The 20214-nt window shown below is 34.6% G+C and overlaps 1 protein-coding gene across 4 annotated transcripts in view; it reads left to right on the top strand.

The window, feature by feature from the left end:
* The window catches only part of GALNT3 (polypeptide N-acetylgalactosaminyltransferase 3), a 49278-nt gene that overhangs the window by 20303 nt on the left and 8761 nt on the right, over window positions 1-20214 (top strand). For 3 of the 4 annotated variants that reach the window (XM_017548317.2, XM_037745784.1, XM_017548311.2), the window contains exons 2-7: window positions 5931-6551; window positions 11691-11863; window positions 14635-14784; window positions 17065-17299; window positions 17748-17865; window positions 19380-19580. In XM_017548317.2, the coding sequence (XP_017403806.1) occupies window positions 6037-6551; window positions 11691-11863; window positions 14635-14784; window positions 17065-17299; window positions 17748-17865; window positions 19380-19580 (1392 nt within the window). In that variant the 5' untranslated portion in view covers window positions 5931-6036. Of the gene's footprint in view, window positions 1-4314; window positions 4537-5930; window positions 6552-11690; window positions 11864-14634; window positions 14785-17064; window positions 17300-17747; window positions 17866-19379; window positions 19581-20214 lie in introns of those variants that run through there. The other variant, XM_037745776.1, reaches the window with a different exon arrangement.

The raw sequence follows: 20214 nt of genomic DNA, 5'->3' as shown, positions 1-20214 counted from the left end.
TTAAAAAAAAAAAAGTGAAAAAAAATTGTGTATATTACTTTAGCTTTTCACTTTATGAATATTTTTATTAATGACTTTTTACAATGTCTACATATATATCAGGATACAGATTAATTAATTTTTAAAACCAAGTCTCTGAATTTTACTCTTAGAAATTCATAAGAATTTAGAATTTTATTTTTTTTTTAGTTTTTAAAAACTATTTCATGATTTTTGACTTCTCTTCCACTGTGAGTCTGATATTTGGTAATTAGCAAATAGCCATCTTGGATAGGTTTTAGAAAGAGTACAAATAGCCATCTTGGATAGGTTTTAGAAAGAGTACAAGAAGAACAATTCCTTTATCTGCTAATCATTTCCAATGTGCAAATATGACATGTTATTTCCTGAGTTTGCTGTTGTGCTGATTTTTTTCTTATCAGTTCTCAAACTTCTGAGTCCCACTGGAAGTTGACTGTAGGAGAGATTTGTTTTGTTTCATGAGGTCTTTACATAGGTCTTCAAATTTGGCAGGTAGTACTAACAAGGAACATGGCATTATTCCCAGAAAAAGGAATTATGAATCCTGGTTTCATTTTACTCATTCATTTATTGTATATCTTTTGGCTTATGTCCTTTATTGTTCAGGTCTCAATTATCCATTTTTATGATTGGAATATTTATAACATGATTTACAGAATCTTAATTTGCAATGAAACCTCAGTGCCTCGTTTATATCAGCATAAGTCCTTGAGTCTTTTTGGAAAACTGTGGGTCTTTCTTACTTTGGATTTTACCTTATCTCTCCATTTCTAAATAACTTCTATTCATTTACACCAGGAATCTATTTTGAAACACCTGTCTTCGGAGTATTAGAAATTAGTAATCTGGTTGCCTTTGGACAGATACCACCCTTATCAGATGCTAGTTTTGATTTGCCCAAAATCTTGTGATTTAGATCAGTAATTCTTAACCCTTGCTGCTTATTAGAATTATCTGGAGAGCTTAAAGTAACAGCAAAAGCAGACTACACGCCCTGCCCCTACACCAATTAAATCAGAGGTAAAGCTTAAGGCACTTTATTTTTTTAAGAGCTTTCTACTAAAGTGTGCCCATAATTGAAGATAACTGATGGAGATGCTTAATGTTGAGTGTCATTCAGCATTAATGGAAGCCTAATATTTCACATTAACAGCAAAGTACAGAAAAGTGATAATGAAAAATCCCATCAATGTTGGAATCTTTAAGTGATCAGGGTTGATAAGAGAAGATTAATCTCTTCAGAAATAGCCTGAAAAGATCAAAACATCTTCCCATTTCTAGACTCTGCCTCTGTAAGGTTCTCAACCCCCAATCTTCCATTTTAAGATCTACAGCCTTATTGTCAATCTTTATTTCTAAAAAGATGCTTTGAACAGTTTTTAAAAATCATTTATCCTTAAAACATTACTTAACAATAGGAAGCTACTTGTAGTTTTTATCATTTTTCACCAGTTTTCTTCCTTATTACCTTATATTTAGGATTTCAGTTCTTGACTCTTAAACACTTTATTTTAGATAATTTTAGTTAAAAGGTCAGGATTTTACATTGAACCTAAGTTTGAACACAGAAAAAAATCCTGGTCTTAAACTGAACTGCCTTGGCCAAGCCACTTAATCTCTTTCACTCTCCATATCTGTCAGTAAAATTGGAATAACAAGGGCGAGGTGTAGTAGCTCATACCTGTAATCCCAGCACTTTGGGAGGCTGAGGCAGGAGGATCCCTTGAGTTTGGGAATTCAAGATCAACCTGGGCAGCATAGCGAGACCTCATCTCTACAAAAAGAAAGAAAGAAAGAAAGAAAGAAAGAAAAAGAATAATACTTCATAATATTGCTGGGAGAGTCAGAACAATGTATTAAATGTTATTTAATACCAGGGACCTAGTCAACTTTCAACACAAGTTAACTATTGTTTTTGTTGCTGATTCTGATGAAATCTTGGTCCTCCTTCCTTTTTCTAGTCAACAAATTTTCTGAGTGCATACTATGTTACCAACATTGTGGTATGTGCCAGGAAACCAGCCATGAATAAGAGAGATGCTATCCATGTCTTTCATGAGTTTCCTTGACTCCTCTATTAGAAGCATTCCAAACTAAAACCTACTAATTGAGTGGGTCTTTACATAGATACACATGCACTCACAATGATAGGATTACTGTCCTGCTGATGAAGAATTCCTCTAGTTTATTGTTTATTCCTAAAAAAGAATTCTTTTCTGTCTGCCTTATTAATTGTATTCTTTTCAATTCCCACCCTAGCCACAAATATGATTTCTGACATAAAATGTTTTGGGAAAACTATCACTATTGTGGAAGAATCTAGTTCTGTCATATGCTCCTGTTCTGTGCATACTCTGAACTCTTTTTTCATACTCTGTCAAAATATCTCAGGGAGACCAGCTCAGTCCTTCTCAGATTCCTAATTTAGCCTACCTCTAGTTACAAAAAAATGAGTATTACTAGATAGCCTTGAGGAAGTGGATTTTTGGTAGTTGTCTCAGGAACAGAATGGAGGTAAACAGAGGTTGATGAATATCTGCCTTTTGTCAAGCCACAGTTAAAGGAGATGAGGTTGTGGTTCATCAACTGGAAACTGCTTTCCTGGGAGACCCCAACATTTTACCTGTTCTTATCTTCCTGGATGGAACCCCTTAGATGAGGTTGCTGCCCTATTATTCTGAAAGTACCCTGAGTCCTAAGCCTTCAGATCTTTAAGGCATGACTATCACTACTCTCTCTGCCAAGGTTCTCTTTTCATTTTTCACTAGAGCCCCTTAGGCCAGATCTAATGAAGTTCAGTTTTAAAGATCAACCAACTGTTACACATTTAACATCTCTCAAGCATGAGATAAGATTTTAAAATTATCTCCACTTGACATGGATAATTTATCTGTGTTTTCATTTGTCTTTATATATATATATATATATCACCTCTTTATAGGATTGGAAAAATTAAACTTTGTTTCCAGTCTGTCTCTTTTTTTCTAACCTTAAATGTAGGTATTTCTCTGTCTTCTTTGTTTTACATTCTCTGAAGATGAACTCTTCTGTACCCAAAGACTGACTCAAATTTTCATCTCAACTGCAGAGCTTTTTCCTAATTTCCAGTCTCATATATCTTTTTGCTCATGCAAACTCACTTTGGAAGTTCCATTAGCATATCACACTTGCTATGTCCAAAACTGAACAAATTATCTCCCTAATACCTACCCTGAATCTATCTTTCTTCCTGTATTTCTTGCCTTTGTTAATGTTATCACTTTATTCATTTGTATTAGTCTGTTCTCATGCTGCTAATAAACACTTACCAGAGACTGGGTAATTTATAAAGAAAAAGAGGTTTAATGGACTCACAATTTAACATGAATTGGGAGGCCTCACAATCATGGCAGAAGGTGAAAGATGAGCAGAGGCACGTCTTACATGGTGGCAGGCAAGAGAAACATGTGCAGGGGTACTCCCATTTATAAAACCATCAGGTCTTGTGAGACTTATCCATGATCATGAGAAACAGTGGGGTGGGGTGGGAAACCATACACATGATTCAATTATCCTCATCTGGCCCTGCCTTTGACATATGGGGATTTTTATAATTCAAGGTGAGAGTTGGGTAGGGACATAGCCAAACCATAGCACCATTCATCCCTTTGTCTCACCAAGTCTTATTGTTTGGTTACATTTCCTGGACTCTCTGGAAATCATTACACTCCATCTTCTGGCCCCCCTAACCTCTTTAATATCTATCATCTTGTGATTTTTCTAAAACAGAAATTTGATTATGATGTTTTCTTAAAAACAGTTCACTCCATTCCATCCATTTGGGACAAAATTGATAAATTCCAAATTCACTGAAAGATGTACAGGGCTTTTTATGGGCAAATCCTTAACTGACCTTTGGGCCACATCAGTTGTCATTCTCTCCTTGTGCCTTCTGCTTCTGCTGTACTCAAGGACTGACCATGCCTTTTCTTGCTTTTATGCTTTTGCATCTGACATTCCCTCTCTATTTTCCCTCCTGTCTACCTGCCCAAAATTTACTTGTATTTCAAGATTCTGCTCAACAGTGTCATCTTTGGGAAATTTTCCTTAACATTTCTCCTGACCCTCTATGTCACTTTTTTTTTTTTTTTTTTTAAAGAGACAGAGTCTTGCTCTGCTACCCATGCTGGAGTGCAGTGGCACAATCACAGCCTGCTGCAGCCGGAATCTCTTGAGCTTAAACCATCCTCCCACCTCAGCTACCTGTGTAGCTAGTACTACAGGCATGTACCACCACATTTGACTAATTTTTGTATTTTTTTTTTTGTAGGATGAGGTCTTGCTATGTTGCCCAGGCTGGTCTCAAAATCCTGGTCTCGAGAGATCCTCTGGTCTCAGCTTTTTAAAGTTCTGGGATTATAGCTGTGAGCCATTGTTCCCAGGCTGTGTAGCTTCCTTAGTCTCCTGTCATAGCACATATCGCTCTCCTTTGTGGCTGCCCTTTGACCTCCTATATTTCAATTCTGCTTCTTGAAGGTAAGGGCTATCTTTTATTTTGTAGCTACAGCGTTACACAACATTTGATGCACAACGGTCATTGTGTGGTCCTGTAACTTCTTACATTCTTTTCAAAGTGAAATGCTTAAGCAGTCATTTCATTTTTTACATGAAGTTCTTAAAGCAACCCACACTCAAATACTGGAATCTCACTTTTATGAGCAATATATGTCAGAATTGGGGTTATATTTTGGAGCCGAAGTCTCCACTTCATACTGAAAAGAATATAGGGCACTCCAATTAGACATACTATATGGAACTATATTCTGCCAATTTTGTTTATTCTGCTTAAAATTTCCTGCCAAAAGCCAGAGAATACATCTGAGAACCTGGTTTTCTTATTTCAAATTTTGTGAGAACATTGGAAGATAAGCTGAATAAGGTATCAAAGTTAATTTTCTTTGCTATAAATGATATCTTACTTAAAATATGTTTAGGCCTTAGGAAGAACAGACATTTTCCTTCCCGGTTGCCCCTGTAAATTTCTTGACTGGCTATCATGGCTCATAGTAAGTAATCATTTCCTGAAAAGTCCTATTTTTCTTTTCCTTTGCTCCTGTTGGTGCATATTAGGGTTTAGTAAACTTGCTGTCCTGTTATTTGGGTCAATGAATTGCAAGCAATATTTTATCAAACTGAATTCTGCTTTTTTAACCTAAGGACCTCTATAGGCTCTCTAGAGATACCTCAAGTAAAGCTAATGAATTTTCTTTTTGCTATGAGATTGTGTATTGGTGTGAGCTATTAAAAATAGCTGTTCTATAATAACAAATTAAATACTCTTGATTTTCTTGTTTTTAGGGATTCTTTCAGGATTCACAAGTACTATTGGGTCAGAAAATATGCGATAATGATAGTTTACTTATTGATGAAATGGCTGTATCATCATAATTGGTTAAGCTGGAGTAGATCATAGTTTGAGGGTAAACTACATAAAATGAAGGCCACTATTTTAGATGGATACCTGATAGTACCATCAAGATACTCTTGCTTCCTTATGGAGCTCTCTTTTTTGTAATTCATCTAATAAAGTCCTTTGATTCCTTGGTTATGAAGTGAAGATATTCTTTTTCAACTCAAAATATATTTATTAAAGTAATTTTATACACAGTGTATAGTGGATATTAGAGTTTAAAAAGAATGTATTTTTAATGGAGAGGAATATCAATTTTTGCAGCCCCAATAAACTGTAAATTGTAACAATTATTTTCTTCTGAAAGTGTAATTTTCTTGAGGACAAGATATTTTTGCATTCTTGTTAACCATAAGGAGTATGTTGGTAGCTTATGTTCAGTTGTTGGATAAGTGAATGAATTGAGCCATGCCTGTGGGACTGAATAACTACTAATACCATCTATCATTTCTTTTTACAGGTATGGCCATTTAAAGATACCTTCTTAGCAAATCTATGATAAAAAATATAAGTAACGGAAGAAATCGTAACTATTATTTGTCAAGTGACAAGCATTTAATGTCAGAATGGCTCACCTAAAGCGACTAGTAAAATTACACATTAAGAGACATTACCATAAAACGTTCTGGAAGCTTGGTGCAGTAATTTTTTTCTTTATAATAGTTTTGGTTTTAATGCAAAGAGAAGTAAGTGTTCAATATTCCAAAGAGGAATCAAGGATGGAAAGAAACATGAAAAGCAAAAATAAGATGTTGGATTTAATGTTAGAAGCTGTAAACAATATTAAGGATGCAATGCCAAAAATGCAAATAGGAGCACCTGTCAGGCAAAACATTGATGTTGGTGAGAGACCCTGTTTGCAAGGATATTATACAGCAGCAGAATTGAAGCCTGTTCTTGACCGTCCACCTCAGGATTCAAATGCACCTGGTGCTTCTGGTAAAGCATTCAAGACAACCAATTTAAGTATTGAAGAACAAAAGGAAAAGGAACGTGGGGAAGCTAAACACTGCTTTAATGCTTTTGCAAGTGACAGGATTTCTTTGCACCGAGATCTTGGACCAGACACTCGACCTCCTGAGTATGTTGAAGAATATTTATTGTTTATTCTTTATCACCAGGCTTTGCAGGGGAGAAAGGAGTTAGCTAAGGAAATTGCCTGTTCTTTAGCTTCTCTAAGGCAGAAACTCAACAAATACTGTTTATTTAACCTGTTGTATTTATTTTTTGCTTATAATGATTGAGGCTACGTAACCCTATTTATGCTTGGTGAGGCAGTACAGACATGAAAAATTATTAGCTTGGAAATTGGAAAACTGAATTATAGATATGACTGCTATCTGCAAGGAAATCCTTTAGTCCTAAATACTGTGGTTTTGTCACTTATTTAGGAGGAATTATTGGATAATTTTTATGGGAAATACAAAAGGTAGAGGAATTATTTCCATTTCTCTGTGTATTTCTATATAATAGAAATGCTTAAAAATATGCCAGGATTTTGGAGCTATTGGATAATATTTTATAGATTTGTAAACCAGTTCTCAGACTTTGTGATTACTTTGACTCAAAGCCTTTGAGTGTATAACTATATTTCAGAATGCCCTATTTTTTGTAAGCATTCTTTTAAAGGAGAATATTGTTACAATTACTATTACAAGTATGATTCTGTCTCTAGAGTTTTGTTAAGTTCTCATATCCATAAAGTTGTCTTCCTTTAGCTACTGAGAGGCTAACTTTTTTTTTTTTTTAATCCAGTTACTTTGTTTACCTGTTTCAAGTATACAATATTTTGACTAATATTTCCCCCAGGTCCTGTTATGCTGTCTCTTTGTCCTTAGTTAACCTTTTTATTTTTTTCTAGTCTGGGAGGTAAAGGCCAAATGCTGTATTTGAGCTGATATGGCTAAAATGAATCCTAGCACCATCAAGTCCTCAGTAGACTTTTTTTTTTTTTTTTTTTTTTTTTTTTTTTTTTTTTTTTTTTTTTTTTTTGAGATGGAGCAGTTTGTTGCCCATGTTGGAGTGTAGAGGTGCCATCTTGGCTCACTGCAACCTCCACCTCCCAGGTTCAAGCGATTCTCCTGCCTCAGCCTCCGAGTAGCTGGGATTACAGGCATCCACCACCACATCCAGCTATTTTTCCTGTATTCTTAGTAGAGACGAGTTTTCACCATGTTGCCCAGGTTGGTCTTGAACTCCTGACCTCAGGTCATCCACCTGCCTCAACATCCCAAAGTGGTGGGATTACAAGTGTGAGCCACTGTACCTGGCCCTTCCTCAGTAGATTATTTATTAATTATTATTATTATTTTTTGAGATGGAGTCTCTCTCTGTTGCCTAGGCTGAAGTGCAATAGCACGATCTCTGTTCACTGCAACTTCCACCTCCCAGGTTCAAGCGATTCTCTAGCCTTAGGCTCCTGAGTAGCTGAGACTACAGGCATACAGCACCATCTCTTGTTAATTTTTGTATTTTTAATGGAGATGAGATTTCACCATGTTGGCCATGCTGGTCTTGAACTCCTGACCTCAGGTGATCTGCCCACCTTGGCCTCCCAAAGTGCTGGGATTACAGGTGTGAGCCACCGCACCTGGCCCCTCAGTAGATTTTTAAGAGTACAAGACAGTACAAGAAGGATACCCTGTCTAAAACAAACAAACAAAAACCACCAAACAAGCAAACAAACAACCCAGTAAAAAAAAACCCAGTAAAAGACAAACTGTAAACAAACAGTGCCTATATATTTTGCTTTCTGGTTATTAGAGAATTACATCTGGCAGTGAACCTGAACTGTTGCGCTATTCTAATCTGATTGATTCAAGTTTAAGTTGGTCATAATTTTAAATGAATGTATAAAGAAACTATGAAATATTCCAGATGTTATAACAAGGCACATTATAATTCCTTTTATATATTAATAGATTATAATGCAGTATTGCACTTGACTGATTTGGGGAAAGGTTTTGACCGAAAAGTAATCTACATTAAAAATCAATAATCATGACTTTTATTCTTTTGACATGACAATCAATGCTAGCTCAAAATGAGCTTTTTTTCCCCCAAGATAGCATTGAGAAGCTGTAATAATTTTCAGTAATGTTAATCACTAAGTAAGTTTAAAGCAGCTAAGCACATTAACAACATTTTTTGGTTAGTGTTGAAGATTTAATTATTTCTTACTTTGGACAGGATTTTGTACAGGTGGTAAAGATTTGTTTTTTACTTTGACTATAACCAATATCAGCAAAGAATGGGTTTTCTGAAGAATTGCTAATGTTTTCCATGCTCATTAGAAATATAGATCTAGTTTCTTCCAAAGCCAGATGGTCATGTGACTGATAATTTAAGCATGTTTCTATATGCCAGGTTTTTCATATGGTTTGACTGAAATTATACAGTCACTTTGGCAAGTTATTTTAATTGCACTACTTTAAATATGTAAAACAATTTTCAAAGTATGCATTTAACATGTCAATTGTTTCAAAATGAACGACGTTTTTGAGATCATATTGTGAAATTTTATTACTTGTATTAATGATATAACATGACACTTTTACTTGATATTGGTAATTAACAGTTAAGCAAATAAATCCTAGTTTAAACTGATGAAAAATCTTACAAGATTAAAGTGGTAACATTTTATTAGTGTAAATTTTTGTGAAATTTTATACTTTAAATCTTCAAAACCGTTTTATAATTCTTGATTAATAAATACTATATTAACTCCATAGCAAGTAAAGGTAGAAAAAAATCTTAAACTCAGAATTTCACTTTCTCCTGAAAATGCTTATAAGATAACAAATCATGAATTTCCTCTTTTTTTTCTTTAAAAATAAAAAATTATGGAACTTTTATTTCTAGTTGATGTTAGTTATAAACTTTTATGGGTTCACAATATAAGCTTATATTTAGTCATTTGTTTCTGTGTAATTGTAGTTCAGGTATGTATATGAATAGTTTGTGATTGAGCTTTTTTAAAATTGGTAGTTTATCCAAAAATAGAATAAATAATTTGCTTTTGTTTGTGAATGACAAAGAAGGCGCTTATTACTTTTCTGCTCGTGCACCTGTATCATGCTTTGAAATCATGAAGAAACTGAAGAGTAATGCCACTGTCACTCAGAACGCATCCTCTCCTTTTTCTACTCTGTTGTTGACATCTTCTCTTGTTATTTTACTCCAGTCCAGCTCCTTTTTTTATCACTACAAATATTCCATTTTAAAGACTTGCTGTTAGAAAAGGGTCTCAGAGACATTCCAGTTGAGGTATAACCATGAAAATAATTAATGGGATAATTTGTGGATCTTTTTAAGGGTGGTTTTCTCAGGCTTCTAATATCACACTAGAGGCTACAGTTTCCCTATTGGCCCTGGCAGAGCAACTGAAGTGTGTTGGACTCTTATCTCCATGAGTAAATGATTTACTTCCTTTGTGTTTGAGCAGCACTGTTTTAATTGTTCACACACTGAATTTACTGTGCCTTTTGACTGTATGGGAGAATTTCGTAGTCTGTGGTCCAAAACTGTACAGCCATTTATTATTTTTAAGTGGCCTTAAAGATATAGTTGCTTTATTTGCTTATTTTCCCCATAAACTACACAGTTTTATTCTATGTCTCAGTAATTTGGAGCCCTCTCCTATGTGTTCTTTCATTTAATCTTTACCTCAATTCAGCAGGCTTGGAACTGTGGTTAGCTCTACATTTCTAGCCTCAAAGCCTAGAGACTATACAGACTTACCTACATCCCAGTGGCTTAATATGAAGATTTTTTTTTCATTGAGGAAAGACATTACTATAAAGAATGAATTTGAGATCAATTTAAAGCTAATGTTTTTAGCTAATAGATAGTACCACTAATTAGTCAGGGGTACTTAGAGTCTCTCTCCCTGTGCCCAATCAATGTTTCAGATGGTGATAGCAGCACAGGAATTTTAACATGGATTTAGGTTTTTATTTAGATCTTTATTTCTATGTATGTTTTTTAAAATGATTTTTTAAATGCTGGTCTTATTAAACAGTAGATCAAATGATTGGAGCAAAATCTTTAATATAACACATGGCAAATGGCAGTACTTAAGTATTTGCTGAATGATAAACATCATAAAAACTTAGGTTTAGGCTGAACATAATGGCTAACACGTATAATCCCAATATTATGGATGGCTGAGGCAGGAAGATGGTCTGAGGCCAGGAGTTCAAGTCCAGCCTGGGCAACATCACAAGGCTATCTGTATTTTAAATAATAATCATAAGAAGAACATAGATTTTACAGTAAAGTTATTTTTTTTCTTTTTGGTTATGTATACAGATCAAGTAAATTGATTCAAAAAACCTAGAAAATATTTAAGAAACCTATATTACATACTTAGGAAAGTATCTAATTAAAGATAATCTCTATAAAAATGTTTCAGTAAAGTAGTACAAGTTTTAAAGTTGCAAATATGAAAAATGGAAGATTTCTGCATGAAAGAAGAAAAACTTGGTTTTTATTTGAGCAATTATAAGGATTTGTCTTTGTTGTTGTTGTTGTTTTGAGATGGAGTCTCACTCTGTCACCCAGCCTGGAGTGTGGTGGTGCGATCTCTGCTCACTGCAACCTCCACCTCCCTGGTTCAAGCAATTCCCTTGCTTCGGACTCCCAAATACCTGGGATTGCAGGCACGTACCACTATGCTTGGATTTTTTTTTTTTTTTTTTTTTTTTTTTTTTTTTTTTTTTTTTTTTTTTTTTTTTTTTTTCTCCTTTTTTTTTTTTAATTTTTAGTAGAGACGGGGTTTCTCCGTGTTGGCCAGGCTGATCTCAAACTCCTGACCTCAGGCAATCTTCCTACCTTGGCCTCCAAAGTGCTGGGACTATAAGCCTGAGCCACCATGCCCGGCCTGGATTTGTCATTTCTACATGCTGTCTATTGTAGGTTATTTTCATTATTTAAAGTGTTACTTGTATTTAAAATTATATTGTTGAGAAAGCTTACAATAACATGTTATAATTCTTGCTATGTTGTAATCCCTGTTGGTGGACGTCATCTCTGAGTGAGTCTGTTGCTTATAAAAAATTTGTTTTGATCTATTTACATTTTATATGGCATGAAGATTATCTCATAGAAAAAACTATCGTTTTTCAGTGATAAAGATTAAATAATGATAATGTTAGCAATGGTATAACTGTGAAATAAAATAATAAAATTTGTAATTATTTTCTACTTCTTTGACTTCTAGATGTATTGAACAAAAATTTAAGCGCTGCCCTCCCCTGCCCACCACCAGTGTCATAATAGTTTTTCATAATGAAGCATGGTCCACATTGCTTAGAACTGTCCACAGTGTGCTCTACTCTTCACCTGCAGTACTGCTGAAGGAAATCATTTTGGTGGATGATGCTAGTGTAGATGGTAAGAAAGCTCATGCAAATTAGATTGTTTCCCAAATAAATCCATATGGTGGTATCTAAAGTCCACTTGTTATATGGTGCTCTCTCTATGCCATCTCAGAGCTTGAATAATAAAAGTTTGAATAGTAAGTATGCTGAATGAAATTAGAATCTAAGGATGGACGTATTCAAATATCTTCAAATGCAGAAATGTATAAAACACAATCATTCGTAACTCTGTAGTCCTCAGTGTGAGACTGTTGTTGTAAGGCACAGTGGTTAAGAGCAGACTTGAGCCTTGGAGTCAGGCTGCCTTGATTTGAATTGCAGCTGTTTTCATAACCAACTATATAACTTGGGCACATTACTCAACCTCCGCCGTGATTTTTTTTTTATCAGTAAAACTGGGAATAATACCATATTAAATCAAATATATTATGTGTCATTAATTTATAAATCACTAGGAGAAAACCCACAGCTAAGAAAAGTTAACATGCCATTGATTGTAAGAAGTATCTAATGGTGTAGTTTAAAACTGAGGAAATACAGCACTCGTACATAACTTCTAGAGTTATTTTAAAGACCAAATGGGTTAATATAAATATATCAATAAATAATATAAATGAATAGTTAAAAATCACTAAAGAGTCACCATGTTCTATTTTATTGGGTGTTCTTAAATATTCCAAGATATTATTTATAATGTTACCCAAATTCTTTAGTGCATTACCACTAAATTACACAATTTAAATTGGAATCGCAAGGCTAATTTAACAAATACTGTAACTTGCTAAATTTTCAAACATCATAAGTATTTTAAACATTATATCAAACAGATACAGATTATTTCAATGATTATAAAATTTATTCCTTAATAAATCCAAGTTTGGAGTCAGATGTCTCATTTTATCCTTCCAGCAATTGACTGTGATGGTAAGTCCTATTATCCTCATCTTAAAGAAACTGAGGTGCAGAAAAGGTAAAATACCTCACCCAAGGTCACGCAGCTAAAAGTATTTGTGCCACGAAGTGAAATCAGGGCATCTGATTTCATGTAGCTTTTTGTTCTTAACCTCCCAAATAAAGGGTGTACATAGGAGTTAAATTTAGGGTGCAGATAAGAATTTGCAGGAAGTTCATATGCTGTAAGTAAATTTTTTTTTTTTTTTTTTACAAATTCCAACAGTGAGAGGGTATATTGAAGGAATCTGTAGTAACTCCATTTAAAATAATTCTAATCAAGGATGTGGAAATTTTTACAAGTCTCTTAAAACAGAAAATAGTTATGATTGTATTTTTTAAGACTTATTACAATTCTGTTTGTGTTTCTGAGAATTATTGAGGTAGCTAGAAGGTGTTAAACAGTTAATCTGGTAATTATTTTGAACTAGTTAGAAGGTGTTAAAAAGTTGATCTATTGCTCTGAGACAACAGTGTTTAGATAGATTTATTTTTCCGCCAAGTGTGTTCCTGGACTTAAACTCTCTTATGAATGTTTAAGCTTTAAATAAGCAGCTCTCTTATCTGAACCACTGGAGAATTGGGGAAAAAAGCACATATTATCACAGATAAAGTCATAGACATTCACTTCTAAAATCTGGCAGAAACAAACTTTTACCCCAGGACTTTTACGGATTTTCTTAATAGTCCTAAATCTTTTCGAGGCTATGTTTTGGGCCCAAGAAGGCTGCTTAAGGAACTGAACTTGATGAATTTTATACTCAATAGGAAATCAAAAATTTAATTGTGGAAAGGAGGCTTAAGAAATTGTTTAACAGCTGGGCGCAGTGGCTCACCCTGTAATCCCAGCATTTTGGGAGGCTGAGGCCTGCAAATAGCTTAAGTTCAGAAGTTGCAGACCAGCCTGCGCAACATGATGAAACCCTGTCTCTTAACAACAACAAAAAAAACTAGCTGGGCGTGTTGACGCACGCCTGTTGTTCCAGCTACCTGGAAAGCTGAGGAGAATCACTTGCGGCCCAGAGGTGGAGTTTGCAGTGAGCTGTGCCACCGTACTCCAGCCTGGGCGACACAGCAAGACTGTCTTAAAACAAACCAAACAAACAAAAAACAACACTTGATTGATATTCGTTAATAACTTTTTTAAAAAACCTGTGATCTCAACTTTTGCTTATTACAAACCTCATCCAATTTGGGACATTGAATTAAAGAATATATCCAATACTAAAATTTACCTGTTTCATATTTTTACCAGAAAAAAATCTGTCAGGAGACTCCAAAGCTTTCACAAATTTTTCTGCTGACTCTGCGTAGGAATAGTCCCAGACTGCTATAGCCTTGGACTTTCTGACTTGTCTCAACATTTTGGTCTCAAATTATTTTGATCCTTGCTTAAATATCAGAGATCTTTTGATATTTGACATTTTAATTTAAGATTTCCAGATTTAAATATCAATTTCAAAGCAGTGAATATCTTTTTGGCTAAGTTCCATTTCTTTCACTCTTGTGGCCAGTCTTCTCAGACCTCTAAATGAGTCTTCTTAATGACTAGCATTCACTCCATTTGAAGTTTCTCACTTCCCTCCAAACACATAATATTTGTTGACAAGAAGTGTACAGAATCAGTATGTGTTACAGTAGTGATAATTTGCATAGATAGCCTTTTCCCCAGTAAGGAATAAAGATAAAATTTTCATCTTACTAGAAGGACACATGTAACTGTTAACGATTATGAAATTGGAAGGATCATTGCTCTGTGGTTTCATTAGCTTTCATATGCTATATATGAAATAAATTTAGAAAGAGTTAATCCTGATTTTTTTTTCTTTACAGAGTACTTACATGATAAACTAGATGAATATGTAAAACAGTTTTCTATAGTAAAAATAGTCAGACAAAGAGAAAGAAAAGGTCTGATCACTGCTCGGTTGCTAGGAGCATCAGTCGCAACAGCTGAAACGCTCACATTTTTAGATGCTCACTGTAAGTATATATGTATGGTTGTAACATTTTTCCTCCCTCTCCCTCTAATTTAAAAGGTAAGGAAGGCTTTTCTTTTCTAAATGCCTAATTGCATTTTCTTTCACAGCATTTTCAACTCGTGATTATAGCAATGACAGCTCAAGCAGATAGCAGCTCTGCAGAGAAAATTCCTTTCACTTACATAGAATTCTTACCTCCTTTGTGCTTAAGTTTTCTCAACTTTAATATTCTCCAGTTACTAGCTGTTCCAGCCAGTTATCCTTGCCTCTTTTTTTTTTTTCTTGATTCCTACACTTTAAAGTGAGTGAAAGCTTATTTAATATTTAAATATGGCTGGGCATGGTGGCTCATGCCTGTAATCCCAGCTCTTTGAGAGGTCAGGGCAGGTGAATCACTTGAGATCAGGAGTTCAAGACCAGCCTGGCCAACATGGTGAAATCCCATCTCTACTAAAAATACAAAAATTAGCCCGGCATGGTGGCATGTGCCTATAATTCCAGCTACTAAAGAGACTGAGTCATGGGAATTGCTTGAACCCAGGAGGCAGAGGTTGCAGTGCGCCAAGATTGTGCCACTACACTCTAGCCTGGGCAACAGAGTGACACTCCATTTCAAAATGAATGAATGAATGAATGTAAACCACCCTATCATTAAACTTTGTCCTAGTCCTGCTGCTTTTAATTTTTATATTTTAGTTTTTGTGTTTTTTCAAAAAAATTGCAGACTCCTTGGCATAAAAAGGAGTCTGCGAATTTTCAAAAAAACCCACAAAACCAAAATATGTTTATATATATAGTTTGTATGCCAAGTTAGGGGTGTACCATTCCAACATCTTTGTTATCTCTTCCATAAACATTGTCAATTTTTGTTTGACTTTGTTGCTGTTGGTTTTTCTTTGTACTTTAATTTTTTTTCAGAGTCAAAGTATTTAAAGCATTTAGAAAGCATTTTCAGAGTCAATGTATCATATGCATGCTAGGTATTACTAAAATGTCATTTAGTGCCTCGAGCTTTTTTTTTTTTTGTCCCTTGAGCTTTGAGTTTAGTGGGCGATACTCTGTATGAGTGTCTAGCTTTGAATTGGCCAGTGCTTAGGTTATGTTTCACCCAATAACTGGTTTTGAGCACATACCGATTATTACAGAAGGGCTTTTGGATGTGCTTGAGTTGCTTAGAGCCATCACATTCAGTTCTCTCTCAACACCAGACATTTCGAAAATGAAGAGAAGACTAAAGGTAATCCTAGAGACGTGTTTTAAAAAGAAAAATACCATCCTCTGGTATTTATTCTCCTTGTCCAAAATTACAACAAGATCATACTGAACATTCTTCCACACTGGGTGAATGTGTCTGATGGTCCTTCTGGACCATGACTTCTAAATTCTGCTTTGTGGGGAGCCCAGAATGGGACTGCACACGAATTGTCCAAACTTGCTGTGTATTATGTAAAATAGCCTGGCCTGTGACCAGGACCCAGACCTATCATGGTATGGAACTCCTTTGCCCTATCTTTATAGTAGGTCTGGGGCAGCTTTGAATCATCCTTCTTCTCCATTTGTTAAAATCAGAATTTATACTGACTACTTACTTTCTCCTAAGACCCAGTCAGATAAATGAAGATTTCAATTACTGTACCTTACTCAGGGAGATACATGTTTAAATAAATCAGAACACGTTTAGGGCCAGGTGACATGGAACAGCAAAAAGCTACCTTTGATTCATAGGCCATTTCAACTTGTCATCTAAACTTTAAATACACTAGTGTTATTTTGCATATTTTGTAGAAGAAAGAAGGTCGTCATCTGTAGGGGAGTTTTTCTAACTGTATTGAATCTTGTTTCAACTTTTTCATCCTACCCTTATCTCATCTCAAGAAACCTTTAAGAAATCTTTCCTTCTGGAGATCTGTTGTACAACTTGGTGATTATAATTAATAATAATGTATTGTCTACTCGAAAATTGCTAAGAGTAGATCTTAGATGTTCTTACCACCCACTTCATAAGCCAATAGGGTGATGGATATGTTAATTAGCTTGATTGTAATAATCATTTTACAATGTATACATATATAAACACTGTGCTATACACTGTAAATATATAGAATTTTTATTTGTCTTTTATATTTCAATAAATCTGAGGAAGAAAGAAATCTCCATTATATACATGTTCAAAACACAAATGATTCTGTTATTTTCATTTATCTGCAAACCTTCGCCTAAACAACTAAAGAAAACACATTCAATGTTTGTATTGAATTAATTAAAATTCTGTTCCCTCCAGGTGAGTGTTTCTATGGTTGGTTAGAACCTTTGTTGGCCAGAATAGCTGAGAACTACACTGCTGTCGTGAGTCCAGATATTGCATCCATAGATCTGAATACTTTTGAATTCAACAAACCTTCTCCTTATGGAAGTCACCACAACCGTGGAAATTTTGACTGGAGTCTTTCATTTGGCTGGGAATCACTTCCTGATCATGAGAAGCAAAGAAGGAAAGATGAAACCTACCCAATTAAGTAAGATGATTACTTACATTGAATATGTACACACTCTGCTTTACAGCAATTGCCCCTGAGATAATTGATAAAGAACACACACATTCTATATAAAGAGAATCTGAAAGTCATTCATTTATGGACTTACTTACACATGATGTTGCTTAGTAAGAGGTAGCAATAAGTGAACTCTTAGGTCTTCCTCATCAATCATTACTTAAGAATCTTGAAGCGTGGTTAGGAGAAGACATTTAATTTTGCCCCAATGGGAGAGGACATGAAGTACTCCTCACCACTCCAAAAATCTTGACTTTGAAGCTAGCATTTCTAGTTTTTATTAATCTGTACAGTATAAAAACTTTGAAAATGTGATGTGGCTTTAATTTTTGAATTTGATTCAGTTCTTAAAATATGCTGTTTTATCTTGTTTAGTTTTTATAACAAAATTTGACAATGGATTATTTTTCAGAACACCTACTTTTGCAGGAGGACTTTTTTCCATATCAAAAGAATATTTTGAGTATATTGGAAGCTATGATGAAGAAATGGAAATCTGGGGAGGTGAAAATATAGAAATGTCTTTCAGAGTAAGTTTATGGAAATTAAATATAGCAGATATATTAAACAATAAAATATATTGTGTTCTAATTGGCTGGTACAGATGATTACAGATGTGTGCACTCTACTTTTTGTGCTTTCTAAAACTTAATTGCTAGAAATTTTGGAATAAGAATATTTTAACATGTAACTTAATATATGTATTCATTGTTGCCAATGTAACAAGAGGAATCACTTAAACTCCTGTGTCCAGGCAATAACACCAATTAATGCACTTGTAACTACTGAATTCCAGCCAAGATAAATATAATTAAATCTAGTGCTTCAGGAAATGAGTTATCAAGGGAGTTAGAATGGAAAAACATTTATGTATAATTTTAAAGGACATTGGACTTAACCGTTTGGATTGGAAGAGCTGGATTTTTTTCTATATATAAATTAATATATAAAAGAAGGCTTTGGATAGTCTCCATAAGTACCTTATTTATTTGATTTCATGTTTCATTTTCTGCAGTAACTTTATCATTCATTTTTCATCTCTTAGGCTGGAATGTAGTGGAAAAAGAACTGAACTAGGTAGAAGTTAGAAGATTTAAGATCTGGCTCTGGCTTGCTCCATCACGTACCAGCAGTGATGATCTTAGCCAAGTTTGAACTGCTTGTGGCAGTGGTCTTGTTTATTCATTTCAGTATTTCCAACCCCTAGCACATGTTGGGTCACAAGCACAGTTTGCTGAGTTGAACTGAGTCTTCTCATTTGTTCAAGAAAGAAAGTAGATAAAGACAATGTGATCACTTGCTCTACTGCTAGCATACACTATTAAATATGACTTATTTTCAGATTCTTTGGTTGGTGACTATGGCAGAGTCAATTGTTAAGATATTTAAGTGAAAAACCATTGATTTCATGATTTGCTATTTCATTTTGAATTAATGCAAATAATGGTGTGTGTGTTTTTTTTTTGTTTGTTTTTTTTGTTTGTTTTTTACATTTTCTCTCTAAATAGCATAAATTTTTAAATAATCATCCACTACTTCACAAGTTCAATAGAATGGTCATTGGTAATAATGGCTATCCAGAATTGTTTTTCTTGGTTACAAAATTGAATATATAAGAGGTAATAGGGTCTGAGTCCACTTAAACCTAAGCTTAGAAGAGAAACTCTAGTTTAAGTGAAGTGACTATGTAAGTAGTTCAGACAGAAGTCAAATGCATAAGAACCTTTAGTTTTCTGTGTATATTAGAGAACTTACATAATTACTTGCAAAAAAACCACCTGGAATTAATTGTTATGAAAAATCCAGATCCATCATTTTGTTAACTTGCTGAAAATGCACTTCTTTTATCTTTGGTGCCTATACCATTTAATAAAAATCATTCCTTATATTTAAGAACTTAAGTTGAAATGGCCGGGGACAGAGACTATTTTTAATATTGTAATCTCTTCTCTATTTTTGTTTTTAGTATCTTAAAGGTGAACTTAAAAGCAACACTGATTTTTCTAAAATACTGTAAATTTAAACAAATATCATTAATTATCAGGTATGGCAATGTGGTGGGCAGTTGGAGATTATGCCTTGCTCTGTTGTTGGACATGTTTTTCGCAGCAAAAGCCCTCATAGCTTTCCAAAAGGCACTCAGGTGATTGCTAGAAACCAAGTTCGCCTTGCAGAAGTCTGGATGGATGAATACAAGGAAATATTTTATAGGAGAAATACAGATGCAGCAAAAATTGTTAAACAAGTAAGTTAAAGCTAAGTAGTTAAAATGCAATAAAAATCTGTAACAAGTTCACAGGTCATTTTGCTTTGATTCATCTCAAGCACAAAACATCAAAATAAATTGAAAGTAGATTTATAGTTTTAACTCTTAATGTATGTAACTTATAAATGCCAGTTTCCTTTTTTTTTGAGACGGAATTTTGCTCTTGTTACCCAGGATGGAGTGCAACGGTGAGATCTCGGCTCACAACAGCCTCCACCTCCTGGGTTCAGGCAATTCTCCTGCCTCAGCCTCCTGAGTAGCTGGGATTACAGGCATGCACCACCATGTCCAGCTAATTTTTTGTATTTTTAATAGAGACGGGGTTTCACCGTGTTGACCAGGATAGTCTCGATCTCTTGACCTCGTGATCCACCCACCTCGGCCTCCCAAAGTGCTGGGATTACAGGCGTGAGCCACCGCACCCGGCCCCCAGTTTCCTGATTTTAAGAAGAAAACTAAGTAAACTATTTTTGACAAATCAGGAATTCTACTTGATGTTTTTAATATGAAAGATATTTTATTTTTGTTGCTGCCCTGGTTCAGTATTTTACTCAAAGAACATTAAGTAGAACTGGGTTTTTGTTTTGTTTTGTTTTGTTTTTTTTTTTTTTTT

The sequence above is a fragment of the Cebus imitator genome, unplaced genomic scaffold (genome assembly GCF_001604975.1).
Source record: "Cebus imitator isolate Cc_AM_T3 unplaced genomic scaffold, Cebus_imitator-1.0 Scaffold10, whole genome shotgun sequence".
NCBI lineage: Eukaryota > Metazoa > Chordata > Mammalia > Primates > Cebidae > Cebus > Cebus imitator.
The sequence above is the reverse complement of the archived record's forward strand: the minus strand, read 5'-3'. Positions and strand labels throughout refer to the sequence as shown.